Genomic DNA, 17,719 nt, shown 5'->3' with positions numbered 1-17,719 from the left:
CATTCCTGGTATTAGTCTAGTGAACCTTCTCCGAACTGCTTCCAACACATTTACATCTTTCCTTAAATAAGGAGACCAGTACTGTATACAATATTCCAGATGTGATCTCACCAGTGCCCTGCACAACTGAAGCATAACCTCCCTACTTTGTAATCAATTCCCCTCACAATAAATGATAACATTCTATTAGCTTTTCTAATTACCTGCTGTACCTGCACACTAGCCTTTTGTGATTCATGCACTAGGACACCCAGATCCCTCTGAATCGCTGAGCTCTGCAATCTCTCACCATTTAGATAATACGGTTCTTTTTTATTCTTGCTGCCAAAATGGACAATTTCACATTTTCCCACATTATACTTCATTTGCCAGATCTTTGTTCACTCACCTAACATATCTATGTCACTTTGTAGCCTCCTTATGTCTTCTTCACAATTTACTTTCCAACCTATCTTGTGTCGTCAGCAAATTTAGCCACCATTCCTTCGGTCCCTTCATCCAAGTCATTGATATAGATTGTAAATAGTTGAGGCGTCAGCACTGATGCCTGTGGCATTCTACTAGTTACAGTTTGCCAACTCAAAAACCACCCATTTATCCCGACTCTCTGCTTCCTGTTAGATAACCAATCCTCTATCCATGCTAATATATCAACCTCAACACCATAAGCTTTTATCTTGTGCAGTAATCTTTTATGTGGTACCTTTTTGAATGTCTTTTGGAAATCCAAATACACCACATCTACAGGTTCTCCTTTATCAACTCTGCTTGTTACTTCCTCAAAGAACTCTTAATAAATTTGTCAAACACAATTTCCCTTTCGCAAAACTATGCTGACTCTGCCTGATTGCATTATGATTTTCTAAGTGTACTGCTGTTACCTTCTTAAAAATGGATTCAAGCATTATCTCAGTTACAGATGTTAGGCTAACTGGCTTATAGTTTCCTGCTTTCTGTCTCCCTCCTTTCTTGAATAGAAGTTATATTTGCAGTTTATTAATCCGCTGGGACCTTTCCAGAATCAAGGGAAGTAAACAAAGACCAACAGCGTGGCAGACAGGCAGAATCAATAATGGAGAGGTGAGGGTTGAGAATGGCCTCCATCATGCAGCAACATTTGACACGAGCCACTGAACAATCCGTATCCTGTTCATCGATAGCAAATTTCACCATCAGACATTAGTCACTGAATCCATTTATTGAATCAGCTTTATGTTTGCCTAGAAGCCTCTCAAACAAGGGCTACACATGTTGGGCAGTTTTAAACCTCAAGAATCAGTTCAATGTTTAGCAAATGCCACCCTTTTGTGTCTTGTAACAACTGAAATGAGAGTGCCTGAAACTCACCTTGCAGCTCCCTGTGTAATCCCAAACTCAGGCTGCCTCACACTTGGCCCTAGCATTTTTAAACACAAAAGAATCTGATAGAAATACCAAGAGCTTCCACTGAAGCTGTTTTATTTCCTGCTCCGTCTCCTCCCTGCCCATGACTTACATTGGAATTTGGTGTTGACGACACACTGCTCCGTTCTCCATCTGTGAACACACCGTCTGACTCCTGCTCCGCCATCTGAGGACAGTGAGTAACATGTGAGAATCAAATTTACCGTAACATCTGAAGAAAAATTTGCAGGGCTACAGGTAAGGGCAGGGAAGTGGGACTAGGTGAGTTGCACTTGCAGAGAGCCAGCATGGAAATGGGAAGCTGAAAGGCTGCCTCCTGTGCTGTAACCATTCTATGATTCCATAACAAATTAAGAGGTAGAGCAGAGTTTGGGCATGTATCCGAAAGTGGAGTCACATAAACAGTGTTCGTGGAGTTATGACAACAAGGGGAGGTTAGGAAGAACGTAAGCCCAAACACCTGCTAGTGAGGGCTGATGAGCAGGGCTAGAAAAGATAAACATAAAAATAGAAAATGCTGAAAATACTCAACAGGTCTGACAACATCTGTCGAGAGGGAAAGAGTTAACATTTCAGTTCTGTGACCTTTCATCAGAACTGGGAGAAGTTAGTAATGTAACAGGTTTCGGGCAAGTGATGGTTGGTGGGGAAGAAGAGCAAAAGAGAAGCTCTGTGATAGGGTGAAAGGCAGGAGAGATTAAATGACAAAAGGGTTCATGGTGCAAGGCAAAACGATGTGGTAATGCATGCACGCCACACAGAGGAAGCAGTATGCAATAGGCAGAGTTAAGTGATCCCAAAACCAACGGATCAGATCTAAGCTCTGCAGTCCTGCCACATCCAGTTGTGAATGGTGATGGACAATTAAACAACTCACTGGAGGAGGAGGCTCCATAAATATCCCCATCCTCAATAATGGGGGAACCCAGCACATCAGTGCAAAAGATAAGGCTGAAGATTTGCAACAATCTTCAGGCAGAAATGTCAAGTGGATGATCCATCTCAGCCTCCTCCTGAGGTCCCCAGCATCATAGATGCCAGTCTTCAGTCAATTCAACTCGTTCCACATAATATCAAGAAATAGCTGAAGGCACTGGATACTGCAAAGGTTATGGACTTTGATTACTTTCCGGCAATAGTACTGAAGACTATGCTCCAGAACTAGCCTTTCCCCTAGCCAAGCTGTTCCAGTACAGCTACAACACTGGCATCTACCTGGCAATTTAGGGGGAGACGGTGACATAGTGGTAATGTCACTAGGCTAGTAATCCAGGAGTCCAGGCTAATTGAAAAGCTAGTCTCAGTAATGGTGACCATGAAGCCATTGTTGATTGTTGGAAAAACCCATCTGGGTCACTAATGTCCTTTAGGGAAGGAAATCTGCTGTCCTTACCTGGTCTGGCCTACATGTGACTCCAGACCCACAGAAATGCGGTTGACTCTTAAATGCCATCTGAAATGGTGTGGCAAGCCACTCGGTTCAAGGGAAATGCAGGATGCCATCAATGCCCACATCCCATTAAAGAATAAATTTTAAAAATGTAAATGTGGAAAATGGCCCAGGTATTGTCCAGGTATGGGCTAAAGCTGTAGTGAAATCTGGAGTTGAGTGGTCCTGAGAAACCCAAACTGTGAGAGTAGGGAAAGGGTATGAAATGGTACAGGCATGGTCAATGGCCCCCAGAACAGATGAAACAGAGAAACTGGGAGAAGGGAATAGAGTTCTTACAGGAAGCAGAGTATGAGGAAGCAAGGTAACTGTGGCAGTCATTGGGCTTATCGTAAATATTAATTGAAAGGCTATCCGCAGAAATAGAGACAGAAAAGTCAAGGAACAGGAGAGTCAGAGATGGATCACTTCAGGGTGAAAGAAGTATTCAAATTTGGAAGCAAAATTGAAGTTTTCAAGTTGAGGGTGAGACATTGAAATGACACCAATCCAATACTGGAAAAAGAGGTGATGGAGGAGGACCTGAGTAGGACCTGCAACAATGAATGTTCCACATATTCCACAAGAAGGCAAGCATAGCTAGGACCAATTGGCTCCCATAGCATATCCATTCTCACTTAAGCATTCAATACCTTCACCAGAACAGAGGACAAAAAAAAGCCATGCAAATTAGAAATCTGAAATAAAAACAGAAAATGCTGGAAATACTCAGCAGGTCAGGCAGCATCTGTGGACAGAAACAGAGTTAATTGATGTTCTGATGAAAGGTCATCGACCTGAAACGTTAACTCTCTCTACAGATTCTGCCTGACCTCCTAAGTATTGCAGCATTTTCTGTTTTTATTTCAGGGCTGTACAAGATTTGGGGGAATAGTTGGCTCTCTACCAAAGCTCCTCATTCTCATCTGCCCCTTCCATGACAACATAACAACTTTACTGTAAAGTTTCACAGCACTACTTCTGACAGTTTCAGAGTGAAGAATGGAGAGAAACAGGGTTATGTCCTAGCCCTCATTTTCTTTAGTATCTTCTTCTCCATGCTGCTGACCTTTGCCTTCCCTGCACACTAGGTCAGAAAGCAGCTCTGCAATCTGTCCAGGCTGAAAGCAAAGACAAACATGCAGCAAGTTTTGATCAGAGAATTCCTCGATGCTGATAATGCTGCGCTAGTCAGTCGCTCACAAGAAAACTTATGGATTGTCTCTCCCATGTCTGTAACCTGTTCTCCCTGACTATAAGCATCAAGAAAATTGTGGTTACGGGACAGGATGTCACATCTCTACCTCTGATCTTACTAAATAACACCCTGCTGGAAGTGGTTAGCAAATTCTGCTACCTTGGCTCTATGATGACAGACAATCTGTCTCTTGATGCAAACCTGAATACAGGGTATACCCATTTGGAAACCAGCTATTACCTTTGGACAACTCACAAAATGTGTATGGAATAACATTAAGCTGACTCTCAGGACCAATCTGATGCTTCCTAAGGCCTGTGTTTCTCAGCACCTTTTTGAATGGCTGTGAAACATGGATAACTTACAGCTATTGAGAAAGGAGGCTCAACAACTTTCATCTTTACTGTTTGTGGCACATTCTGAGCATGTCATGAAAGGAAAAAATCCCGAATGTTGCAGTCTTCTCAATGGCAGAGCTCTCAAGTATGTTGCCAATCATCCAACATCGGCGATTTCACTGTCTCGGGTACATTATCAGGATGGAGGATGGTCACATACCCAATGATGTTCTGTGTGGTGAAGTAGCTGGATTCAGATGACTAGCTGAATGCCCAAAACTCCACTTCACGGACACTTGCAAGCATGACATGAAGGCCCTTAACATCGATTCTCGCACCTGAGAGAACCAGCCAACGACCGAGGAAAATGGCGACATCACCTGTGGGCCAGCATGCACCACCATGACCATCGGTGGTTACATCAGCTTGGCAACAGGTGTCCATGCTGAAAACAACAACCCATAACCATATCCGATAACCACTTCACATGCAGTACCTGTGGCAGAACCTGCTTCTCATGGATTGGCCTCTTCAGCCATCAGCAAAAGTGCACCATATGAAGCTGCCCCATCCCTGACAGGTTTGAGTTGCTGCATGGCTATCATCTTACGTAGATAGAAGGATGCCATGATGACCCATTGCAACATATTTGCTTTGGAGAAAGTGAATGATTTGAAGGAAGTGAGTGGAGTTAAATGAGAAGTTGTTCAATGCGAGAGCAGTTTCAGTCAGGTGCAGGAAGGTGATGGGAAGTGGTTGGGCCTCCATTCAAGGAAGAAGTGGGGGATGGAGATTTAGCGAGATTGGATATCCATGGTGAAAAGGAGACTGTTATGGACAGGAAACTGGAAACTGATTAAGTGATGAAAGGCATCAGAAAAGTCACACATATAGATGGGAAAAGGTAAGAAGAGAAATATAGAGTCAAGAAAGGAAGAAATCAGTTCACTGGGACAAGAACAGATTGAAACATTGGGTCTACCAAGTCTTTTTTGTGGATTTTAGGAAGGAAATTGAAGCATGCTGTTTGGGTTATGACTCAATGAGGCTAGAGGAGATAGCACAGGTAGGGCGGAGGAAGCGGGTCTAGAGGGTATAGAAGTTAGGCTAGAGAAGTTTATTATACAGCAACACAAACCCAAGAGCAAGTTACAGGCTGGAATCTATTCAAAGGTTTCAGGGGGGCTAAATATAGAATAATAGATACCCGAGTGAGTTACAGGGTGGGATCTAATTGGGGAGGGCAGTGGGGTAGTGGTTATATGTACAAACCAGTGATCCAGTTGCTTCAATGCAGACGTCTGCCTGTTCTGGTAAATGTGACAGCTGGGAATTGACCAGCTTACAGAATTGTCGAGCATACAGCTGTCACTAATCACTCTGTACCAAAGGCTCTCTATCTACCTGCTCTGGAATCGCTCTTTCGACTTCTCTTGCAATCCCATTTCACGACTGTTGGTTCTGAGTGTTAAGAATATAAGGTAAAACCAGACACGTTACTAATTTTTGTTTAGACAAGTCCCAGGTAGTAGCATTCTGGTGAAGCTGTGCTGGACTCCAAGGTCAATATATTCTTTATAAGGTACAGTGCCCAGAACTGTACATGATGTTCCACATGTGGTTTTTGTGCCTTGGAGGGCAATGTGGAGTATTGGCAGCATTCACAGGCTGATTAATAACCTGATGGGCAACATTAGGAACACTCCTTCCATGACTATCTTCGACTCGAACCCAGGGACTTCTGGATTAGAGGCAGGAGTGCTACCAACTGAGCCATAAGACTCAAGCTGTGGTCTAACCAGGGCTTTGTATACTGTATCAGAACTTCCTCCACTTTCTATCCTAGCCCTCTCCATAAAAAGGCTAATGTTCCATTAGCTTCTTCAATTTTTTTGTACCCGACCATTGTGTTTTAGTGATCTGTATACATCAATTCCTTTAGATCTCCACTGTTCTTAACTCTTTATTATTTAAATTGTATACTGGTCTTTCCTATTGGTCCAAAATGATGACTACACTTAAATGCCTTGAAATTCATCTGACACTCTGTTCTGCCACTTATTTAATCTGTCAATGTCTCTTTATAATTTTGTATCTGGCTACATGCTTACTATACCCACAAATTTTTGTGGCCTGAGCAAACAATGAATAGTTGAGGCCTCAATGCAGATCCTTACCGGATATCACTGATCAGTTCCTTGCAATTTGAGTACAGACCCATTATCTATATTCTGTGTTTCCCACCGTTTAACCAATCATCAAACCAGGCCAATAATTTTAGTTTACATGGTAACTTATCAAATGCCTTCTGGAAGTTTATATACACTGCACGTATAGACACTGACAGAGCCTGGACCTGAGCGGAGGCAGGAGGAGCAGAGGCAGCATATAGAGAGTGGGACAGAAGGCTCCGTATAGAGCACATCCTGAGCGGAGGCAGCATAAACATAGCCAAAAAATACAAGGAGTGATGACACAGAACAGCAGGTAGGTCACTGGTTGGTAAGTATTACTCTTGCCTTTTTTTCCTCTCTAAGTTGGGGCAGTGAGTTAACCAAAAATTTAATTAATGGTCCAATAAATTTTAAGTGGTAAGTTTTAAATTGGTCAGTTTAAGTAGGCTTAAGTTTAAATCTTAAGTTTCCTTTCTGTTAAGTTTAGACAGTAGTCTAATAAATAGAGCCATGGCAGAGCACCTCGTCTAGTTGAATGCATATCCTGTTCCATGTGGAAACTCCAGAACATCAGAGCCATAGTCATTACAGCACAGGAGGCCATTCAGCCCATTGAGTTCATGTCAGCTCTTAGAGCAATTTAGTCAGTCCCATTCCCCTGCTCAATCCATGTGTCCCTGCATGTTTATTTCCCTCAAGTGCCCATACAATTTCCTTTGGAAATCACTGATTGTCTCCACTTCCACCACCTTTGTAAACAGTGAGTTCCAGGTCATTATCATTCATTCCTTTGCCCTGTACAGCCACATGTGGGAAGTTTCATCAGCTGGAGGAGCTCAAGCTCTGGATTTTCAAGCTTGAACAGCAGCTGGAGTCAAGGACAAGAGGTGTATGGATAGCATGTTTCTGGGGCTGGTCACCTCACAGTTTAAAGTTGTGCAGGCAAAGAACGCCAGATAATCAACGAGGACCAGGCAGATAGTGCAGGAGTCTCCTGAGTGCATCTCACTCTCCAACCAGTATTCATGCCAGTGAGGGAAATGGTTCCTCTTGGAATACAGCTAGTGACAAGGCCACAGCCTTGGGTAGCTTGACTGTGCAGAGCGCAGGGCGGGGAGGGAGGAGAAGGTCAGGAACTCAGCTGAATTGTGATAGGACATTCATTAGTTAAGCATTTCTGCAGGCTCAAACATGACTCCAGGACAGTGTATTGTCTCCCTGGTGACAGGGTCAAGAACGTCACTGAGCTTCTGCTGAACATTATTAGGAAAGGTGAAGGCTGGAGGTCATGGCTCATCTCAGCATCAATGACAAAGGTAGAAAGAGGTATGAGGTCCTGCAGGCAGCTATTAGGAAGCTGGAAAATAAATTAAAACATAGGATCTCCAAATCTCCAGGTTACTCCTGGTGCTACACATGAGTAAGTTTAGAAATAAGAGGGTAGATGCAGATTAATGCATGGCTGGACAGATGAGAGGGATTTATTAATCCTCAAGCACTGGGACTGGTTCTCAGAGGCAGGACAAGCTGGATGGGTTGATCTAATATCCTCACAGGGAGTTTTTGTTTCTGGGGAGGCTTTTAAGTAGCTTGGAAAACAGCTCAGATTCAGAAACGAGAGAAGCAAAGCTGGAAATAGACGGCAGAAAATTAGAAAGCAAGTATGAGGAAACAAAGGATAGAAGATAGACAAGGAAGGAGCTGTTCAGTGATTAGTGTTATATACTTCAACGCAAGAAGTCTAGTGAATAAGGCAGATGAGCTGAGGGCACAGATAGATAGTTGGAAGTATATCATAGCTATTACTGAATCATGGCTTAAAGAAGGGAAGGAATGGCAGCTCAACATCCCCAATTACAAAATTTTCAAATGGAATAGAGAGGGGATTTTAAGAAAGAATAGGGGTCATAATATTGGTTGAAGAAATAAACAAGGCTGTATGGTTACACTGAGGTGTAATCAGACTATTGGAAGTGTACTATAGAATACTTCCCCACCCCCCCGCCATAAACAGTCAGAGGGAGATAGAAGAGAAAATATATAGGTAAATTTCAGAGAAGTGCAGAAACAGCAATAATACAGGATTTCAACTAACCTAATATTAATTGGACATAACCATTGTAAATGGTGTAGAGGGCGCAGAATTCTTAAAATGCATTCAGGAGAACTTTTTCTTAGCCAGTACCTAACAAGGCCAACAAGAAAATGGGTTCTGAACTTTGATTTAGGGAATGAAGCTGGGCAGGTGGAAGGGGTATTAGTGGGAGGGCATTTTGGTAGTAGTAATCATAATTCAGTTTTATTTAGAATAGTTATGGAAAAGGATAAAGATAGTGCAAGAGTAAAGTTTTAAATTGGGAAAAGACCAATTTTACTAAGCTGAGGAGTGATTTGGAAAAAGTGGACTGGAAAGAGCTACTTAAAAGGTAACTCAGTGGCAGAGCAGTAGGAGGAGATAGAGAGGGTTCTGAACAAGTATGCTCCTGCTGAGAAAAACGTAGGGAGCAATTTAAAGTAATTGATGGAAGTGTTAAAGAGGTGGTGGGAATCTGAACTCACTGCCTGAAAGGGTGGGAGAAGCAGAAACCCTCATCACTTGAGGTGCCATAACCTGCAGGGCTATGGATCAAGATCTGGAAAGAGGGATTAGGCTGGATAGCTCTTTTCCAGCCACCTCAGACACAGAGGCCAAGTGGTCTCTTTCAACACTGTAAATTTTCTATGCTTTCCTGTATTATTTTCAGTTACAGACTCAGAAACCTCAATTAGATTTGTTGGACATGATCTACCCTTTACGAATCCATGTTGACTCTCTAACTGCACCATGAAATGGAATGTGAGATGATGACTGGGTCAACACAACCAGACCTTTCTGCCTCATATAGTGCTCCAGTTTTACCCACACCCATCCTCTATCTCTCCCCCTACCAATCACACACTAAGCCTTCCTTCACATCTCCACCCACTCAATTCAGACCCCTCCCTCTCCCCTCAACCCACACCCTCCCTCCTCCCCTCAACCCACACCCTCCCCCTCTCCCACACACTCCTCCCCCTCCCTTCACAATCTTCCCTCTCCCTTCACAATCCTCCCCCTCCCCTCACACAGTTCCACCTATTCTAGCCCCACATACCCTCACTTCACAAACCTCCTCCCTTCATAACCGATCCCACCCCCTCCACTCATTTATCATGTCCTCATGCATCCTTCCCTCTCCCATAAACCCCACCCCCTTACCCCTTCCCCTCCCCACAGACTCTGTCTCCCTCTTGCGTGGTCATCATTTACCTGGTAGTTTTGTGGTTTGAGTTTGTGGAGTCCTTTGATGCAGAATCCAAACAGCGAGAAGATGATGCAGAGGAGCAGAGAGATAAAAGTGAAGAGAGTGATGGGTTGAACTGGCCCTAGAAATAAAAACGCAAATTACTGCCAGAAATGGAGCTCAACTCCTCTGTGAACTTTCAACAGAAAAAGTGGCATCTAAACCCAGCTTATTCTCATGGGCTGGCTCATGGGTGTTCAGGTCTGTTAGTCAGGGTGGGGAATCTGGTCTCACTTGGTTGGAGTCAGTGGGGGGGAATGGTCTGGTCCTGGTCTGCAGGGTGAGGTGGGGAGTCTGGTCTCATTACAGGGAGGGGTCTAGTTACAGCCAGTTGGGGTCAGGATGGGGTCTGATTTCAATTGCCCAGGTTCAGAGGGATAGTCTGTATCTCAGTCACAAAAACAAAGATAGAAATAGCTGGAAAAACTCAGTAGGTCTGACAGCATCTGCGGAGAGGGACACAGTTGACGTTTCAAGTCCGTATGACTCTTCAACAGTTCTGATGAAGAGTCATACGGACTCGAAATGTCAACTGTGTTCCTCTCTGCAGATGCTGTCACACCTGCTGAGTTTTTCCAGCTATTTCTATCTTTGTTTTTGTTTCGGATTCCCAGCATCCGCAGTATTTTGCTTTTATCTTACTGTATCTCAGTCAGTTGGGGTCAGGATAGGGGTCAGGTCTCAGTCAGTTGGGGTCAGGGTAGGGGTCAGGTCTCAGTCAGTTGGGGTCAGGGTAGGGGTCAGGTCTCAGTCAGTTGGGGTCAGGATAGGGGTCAGGTCTCAGTCAGTTGGGGTCAGGGTAGAGGTCAGGTCTCAGTCAGTTGGGGTCAGGGTAGGGGTCTGGTCTCAGTCAGTTGGGGTCAGGATAGGGGTCAGGTCTCAGTCAGTTGGGGTCAGGGTAGAGGTCAGGTCTCAGTCAGTTGGGGTCAGGGTAGGGGTCAGGTCTCAGTCAGTTGGGGTCAGGGTAGGGGTCAGGTCTCAGTCAGTTGGGGTCAGGGTAGGGGTCTGGTCTCAGTCAGTTGGGGTCAGGATAGGGGTCAGGTCTCAGTCAGTTGGGGTCAGGGTAGGGGTCAGGTCTCAGTCAGTTGGGGTCAGGGTAGGGGTCAGGTCTCAGTCAGTTGGGGTCAGGGTAGGGGTCAGGTCTCAGTCAGTTGGGGTCAGGATAGGGGTCAGGTCTCAGTCAGTTGGGGTCAGGATAGGGGTCAGGTCTCAGTCAGTTGGGGTCAGGGTAGGGGTCTGGTCTCAGTCAGTTGGGGTCAGGGTAGGGGTCTGGTCTTGGTCAGTTGGGGTCAGGGTAGGGGTCTGGTCTCAGTCAGTTGGGGTCAGGGTAGGGGTCTGGTCTCAGTCAGTTGGGGTCAGGGTAGGGGTCTGGTCTCAGTCAGTTGGGGTCAGGGTAGGGGTCAGGTCTCAGTCAGTTGGGGTCAGGGTAGGGGTCAGGTCTCAGTCAGTTGGGGTCAGGGTAGGGGTCAGGTCTCAGTCAGTTGGGGTCAGGGTAGGGGTCTGGTCTCAGTCAGTTGGGGTCAGGGTAGGGGTCAGGTCTCAGTCAGTTGGGGTCAGGGTAGGGGTCAGGTCTCAGTCAGTTGGGGTCAGGGTAGGGGTCAGGTCTCAGTCAGTTGGGGTCAGGGTAGGGGTCAGGTCTCAGTCAGTTGGGGTCAGGGTAGGGGTCAGGTCTCAGTCAGTTGGGGTCAGGGTAGGGGTCTGGTCTTGGTCAGCTGGGGTCAGGGTGGGGGAGGGCAGGGAATCTTGTTGGGATCTGTGGTTTCACATGCTGAGGGCTTGGTCACTCAGATGATTCTAGGAAGTCTCTACATACCAAGTCTCAGCACTGAGAAGAAGAGCAGCCAAAACATGCAGAGGATTGGCGCAATGATGACCTGGCCGATTGCGGCAGAATGTAGCCGGTGGTTCAATTTGGTGGGCAGGCAGGCGTAGTAAATGTTATATCGATCCACCAGGTGTTTCAGCAACATGTACAGCAATCCTGACAATTTAACAGAGATTATTACAAAGCAAAGTGCACAGTCCGAGAGAGAGTGGGGGCGGGGGTGGTGTGGGGGAGGGGGGGGTGCGGAGGCAGGGAGAGAGAGTGGGAGTGAAGAGTGAGAGATTTGATGTGAAGAGAGAGAGTGGAGAGGAGAGAAAGTGGAGTGAGTAAGAGAGAGAGAGTGTGTGGATGGGGAGAGATATAGAGTGAGGGAAAGAGAGAGCGGGTGTTGCGAATATCTAGTTCATGGATCATGTGTTTTAGAATATAACTTTTAGCTTTAGGAATTAAAGTTTTAATTTAAGAAAATGGGGTAAATGCAAGTAACATAAGCTTGGAGTCTATTACACTGAAAAGATTTAGGCCATGCCCATGTTGCCTTAAGAGGTTAACAGCTAGAAAAGTAAGATCATAAAATATCAGATGGGCTGGCTTAGCTAAGGAACTGGAGACCTGATGTCTGCAATCATTTCAGTAAGGGCAGTCGAGAGAGATGTATTTGTTTTGGGAGTTAGAGCTAAATTAGTTTAAAAGCATTCAGTAAACCATGAAGGGTTGTAAAATCCATTTCTTTCATCAGATCAAAGAAGGAATTTTAAATGAAAAATACTCAAGGATATCCCAGAGCATGCTACATCATCACTGAGATGGGTGGAACTTAGGGAGATTCCCTGGTTTCAATTTATGAATTCATTGAGAGTTAGTTGCATATTGGGCCTGGCGTATGCAGTTTGCAGCTCACTGAGAGGAGATAGCCAAAGTAAATGGCAGTTATATAGACCTGCACCATGAGCAGAGAAAAAGATAGCTTCATGGGCAGAATTTTGCCCTTGGCAGGCGGGCTGGTCAGGGGTGGGGGGGCGCGGTTGGGAAGCTGCCCGCCATCCAGGAACAGCACCGTACTACAATTTCCCGCTGCCGGGCCAATTAAGGCCCGCACAGCGTGAAATGTGAGCGGCAGCGCTTGCCTATGCGGGGCGCAGTAGGAGGGCAAGTGGGCCGAGCACGAACTTCACGCATGCGTGCGAGTGAGCGTTTCATAATCTCCCTGAGGCACAGAGCTGCACAGGTGAAAAGATAAATATAAAAAAAAATGTTCCCTCATGTGACTCTGTCATGTTATTAATTTAATTGTAAAACTTTTATTTTATTTTTATTTGCTGTTTGAAACCTCATCCCGCCCATGGATGAGATTTCCAAAATGCAAAGGCCATCTGGCCTTTTTGCCTGCCCGTCAAACGTTCGGTTGGATGGGCAGCGAAAAATTTAACTTAATTGATTATTTAATGGCCTTAACAGGCCTTTTAATTGTTGACGGGCGCACTGCTGATTCCAGCACACGCTCGCCGACCGAACTATTGCGCGACTGTGCGTTGACGTTGGCACGCTCAATCAACATCAATGCGCGTCATTTCATGCTCGAGCGGGTCGGGGGTGCACCCGCCAAGTGAAAATTTCTGCCCCATGATTTGCTGCATGGAATGTGGGTGAGGCTTAATCTCAGTTTGGATTTTGTGAGGAAACAGAAGCTGGAAACAGAAGAAGGTTGCCTAGTTTGAAACTAGAGGGAAAATCTACAGTGGTCCTCACAGAGTCTTCTGGTAAAAGAAAGACTCAGCAGATTAGCCAGGAAGTATTGAGAAGCCAACCAGAACAAAGGACTCAGGCATCAAGAGGTAGCAAATGAAAGTTGGAACTGAGGAGAATTAAAGTAGTTCCCAGAAGACTATGACATACTTTTGGGTGGTCCCAACAGAATTAAACAACTTTTAAGATATCATAAAGTCTAAGAGAATTCCTGAGGGAGGTAAAAAGTAAGACTCAGTTCATACATACATAGTTAAAACCTACAGTGTTAATAGTATTTGCTTTGTTTAATTTGTTCCATATACAGTAAAGTTTGTGTTTTAGTTTAAAACCTGAAATCTTGTCGCATAGTTCTATTGCTCTGGATTTCTCTTTAAATGTTAACAGTCTCTAACCTAATTGTACCGGGCAGGGTGGGGGAGAGCGAGTTGTGGATGGGGGTGGGGGTGCGAAGCGAGAGAGAGAGAGAGAGAGAGAGAGAGAGAGGGTCAGTAGGGGGAGATAGAGAGACTGGGCAGAGAGTTGGTGGGGATGAGAGAGAGAGGGGAAGAGAGGAGGGAAAGAGAGGGGGGCAGAGAGTGAGGGGAAAGATAGTGGGAGGAGAGAGATTTTGGGGGAAGAGAGAGCGGGGGAGAAAGACAGTGGGTGGACAGAGGGTGGAGGGAGAGAGAGAGAGATTGGGACAGAGAGAGTGAGTGGGGGGAGATAGAGGCCTGAATTTTACCCTTGGTGGGCATGTGTGATTGGCAGGCCCGGGACCGGTCAGGAAACAGGCCTCCAACCACAATCGGCCCACGACCGCTATTTCATGCTGGCTGGCCAATTAAGGCCGGCCCAACACGAAATGGTCAGGAAGGGCTGGGCAGGGGCCTTTTGGGCACTGGGTCCGATGACGACCCAGCGGATGGTTTAAAAATGGCAGAGGAATCTCCTTGAAGGCTGCCAGGGAGGAATCATATATTCTGCATTCTGGAGATTGAAGCTATGGCCTCAACAGCAACTGGAGGCGCCAGGCAGGAGGGCAGATCAGGTGGGCACTTGGCCTGCCATTTTTCAGACGAGAGCCTCGTGGTGCTCTTGGAGGAGGTGCCTGCCAGGAGGGACACCCTCTCCCCCAGAGATGGAAGGAGGAGGCCACAGCACCAGACAAAAAGAGCTTGGGAGAAGGTGGCAACCGAGGTCAGCAGCCACGACATTGTGCGGGGCACATGGGTGCAGTGCCGCAAAAGGTTCAACGACCTACTGCGCTCAGTAAGGGTGAATACCTTGTTGGCATGGGTCAGTGTGGAGAAGTGTTAAGGTCTGGCTGTCCCCCTGTGGAGCTCAAGGGTGTTAGAGTCTGAGCGCCAACTGTCAATGACGCTGGAGCTGGCCAAGGGGGTGAGCCCTGGCTGCTTGGACTGAGTGCCTTGCGGCTCGAGGGCCACGGCTCGGATGTGCCCTGCCAGGTGATCCTCAGGTGGGGTTGGCCAGGCTGCAATGGTGCTGCAGGTAGAGAGTGGACTAATCAATCTCCTCTGTCCTTTCAGGAGAAGACAAGCCATAACCACATTGAGAGGTCACAGACAGGTGGAGGCCCCCCCAAACCTCCTAATATTGACCAGATTTGAGCAGGAAGCCTTGGAGCTGGAAAGGCGAGGGTGTCAGACGAAGGTAAGAGTGCAAATGCACAGAGGTGAGAGTTTCGGATGGTGCAAACATTCTTGTGTAGTCTCTTCATTGATGGGAGCCTCAAAACTGGATTCCCCATTGGCCATTGAAAGATGATGGCACCATGATGCAGATCCTCCATTGTCTCCCCAGGGTGCCTGGCATGCAGTGACAGTGTGATGACTTAAACTAATGACATGTCATTGTTCTCCCTTAGATTCCCCAGCAGGCACTCGTTTACAGGACCCCATACCATGCCAGGGGAGCGCTGGGCTTCAGCTGCACCTGCGTCACACCCGCTCCCTGAACCAAGCACCAGCCCAGATACCAGCACCTCGGTGGGCGTTAGATCTTCGGCTAGAAAGTTGGTGCACAGCAGTGAGGGCACTTCACCCTTGATTGAGGTGCAGGCGGAGGCAGAGAGTGCCCAGGGCTCTGGCAGTCGGAGGACTGCTGGAGACCAGGACGATGCTGAGTCGAAGGCAGATGATGAGCCTCTGGAGTTGTCCATTAGGCGACAGATACTGGATGTCCAGCAGGATGTGCGGGAGGATCTGGTGGCGATCCTTGAGGGTATGCGTACCATGGTCTCCGTTATGGAGGAGTCCATGCAGAGCATAAGCACTGCGTTGACCCTCATGGCCAAGCACACTGCCTCCTCCATTGAGATAGTGGCAAGTTTCACGGAGAGGCAGCTCCAAGGACAGAATCAGGGGTTCCTGGGGAAGCGCTTGGACCTGCAGCCCTCACACAGGCGATGACCTCAGATGGTCAGTGCCAGTGTGGGAGATGGATGAGGCACCCAGTATCCAAGCTCAGTGCTCGTCCATCAGTGTCGAGCAAGGAGGTCCAGAGCGACCGCATGTTGGCGCACGAGCTGCTTGTTGTCCCTGTGGGCTCCTCTCAGGGCGCTCTGGATGACGGCAGCAGCTCCTCTGCCCCTCTGCCAGTGATCATAGCATCTGGTGAGGCTGCGATGACTGGGGAGATGCCAGCCGTGGCACTGGCCACTTCGTCCCAGGCGGGGCCAGCACATGTTCCACTGGACAGAGGACAACCACCAAGGTTATCAAGGCCAACAGGATAGCAGAGTCAGCAGGCTGTCTTCAATGCCGCTGCCAGCGAGGGGGGTGCACCAAGACGCAGCACTTGTAAACATAAGTTTAAGGCACCATAAGCACAAGAGGGACTGTTCATGGGTGATCTTCTGTTCTGTAATGTTTTGTTTATATGTGTACTGGTGTGGAAATAAACACCAGAGATGGTAATATTAATTTGTTTTGAGTATGAAAATTACGTAAATTATGCTTTTGTCGTAATGGCCCGAGTATGCTTCAACATTTTCTTTTTGGCCAGTACGTAATGCTGGGCGTGAGTGGCTCTAAACTTTATTGCACTGAGTGGATTTTGGGTTCAAATGAAAGGGTCATTTCAGACAAAAACAAAAATACCTGGAAAAACTCAGCAGGTCTGACAACATCTGTGGAGAGGGATACAGTTGATATTTCGAGTCCGTATGACCCTTCATCAGAACTAAGACATATAAAAATGAGATGAAATGTAAGCTGGTAGAAGGGGGCAGGACAGAAGAGCTCGATAGGGAGCCAGTGATAGGTGGAGGCCAAGAAGAGACTGCCAAAGATGTCATAGACAAAAGGACAAAGGGGTGTTGACGGTGGTGATATTATCTAAAATAATTTCAGACATCCTGGCATGAGGTGGAAGCAGATCTTTGGCAGCCTAGCTGAAGGAGTGTTGGATCAAGGCGTCCCTGGTGTCCCTGCCTCCCTGAAGGATACCGAGGTCTGGCTCCACGCCCTCAGCATTCTCCTCACCATGCTCCTCTTCTGACTCACTATTGGATTCATCCTTTGTGACCTGTGGAGCTGACTCATGATCCTCTTCCTCCATTGGGTCCCCACTTGCTAGTGCCAGATTATGGAGAGCGCAGCATACAACTATCACCTCCTGAGGACCCCAGCATCACAAATGCCAGTTTTCAGCCAATTCGATTCACTCCACGTGATATCAAGAAATGGCTGAAGACACTGGATAGTGCAAAGGCTACGGGGCCTAACAATATTCTGGCAATAGTACTGAAGACTTGTGCTCCAGAACCTGCCGCACCCCTAGCCAAGCTGTTCCAGTACAGCTACAACACTGGCATCTATCCGGCTATGTGGAAAATTGCCCAGGTATGTCCTGTACACAAAAAGCAGGACAAATCCAACCCAGTCAATTACTGCCCCATCAGTCTACTCTCCATCATCAGTAAAGTAATGGAGGGGTCATCAACAGTGCTATCAAGCAGCACGTGCTGAGCAGTAACCTGCTCACTGACGCCCAGTTTGGGTTCCGCCAGGGCCACTCAGCTCCTGACCTCATTACAGCCTTGGCTCAAACATGGACAAAAGAGCTGAGCTCCTGAGGTGAGGTAAGAGTGACAGCCCTTGACATCAAGACAGCATTTGACCGAGTGTGGAATCAAGGAGCCCTAGCAAAACTGGAAATCAAAGTCAATGGGGATCAGGGGGAAAACTTTCCACTGGTTGGAGTCATACCTAGCACAAAGGAAGATGGTTGTGGTTGTTGGAGATCAGTCATTTCAGCTCCAGGACATCACTGCAGGAGT

At 46.8% G+C, this 17,719-nt stretch overlaps 1 protein-coding gene across 1 annotated transcript in view; it reads right to left on the bottom strand.

The window, feature by feature from the left end:
- The window catches only part of tmem63c (transmembrane protein 63C), a 148,651-nt gene that overhangs the window by 1,224 nt on the left and 129,708 nt on the right, over nucleotides 1-17,719 (bottom strand). Inside the window, exons 20-22 of the mRNA XM_078561929.1 lie at nucleotides 11,680-11,847; nucleotides 9,833-9,948; nucleotides 1,496-1,570 (exon numbers count right to left, since the gene is read on the bottom strand). Of these exons, the coding sequence (XP_078418055.1) occupies nucleotides 1,496-1,570; nucleotides 9,833-9,948; nucleotides 11,680-11,847 (359 nt within the window). The remainder of the gene's footprint in view (nucleotides 1-1,495; nucleotides 1,571-9,832; nucleotides 9,949-11,679; nucleotides 11,848-17,719) is intronic.

Source organism: Cetorhinus maximus, chromosome 18 (assembly GCF_964194155.1).
Source record: "Cetorhinus maximus chromosome 18, sCetMax3.hap1.1, whole genome shotgun sequence".
In the NCBI taxonomy this organism is placed as follows: domain Eukaryota; kingdom Metazoa; phylum Chordata; class Chondrichthyes; order Lamniformes; family Cetorhinidae; genus Cetorhinus; species Cetorhinus maximus.
Note: the sequence above shows the minus strand (reverse complement) of the source record. Positions and strands in the feature narration are given on the sequence as shown.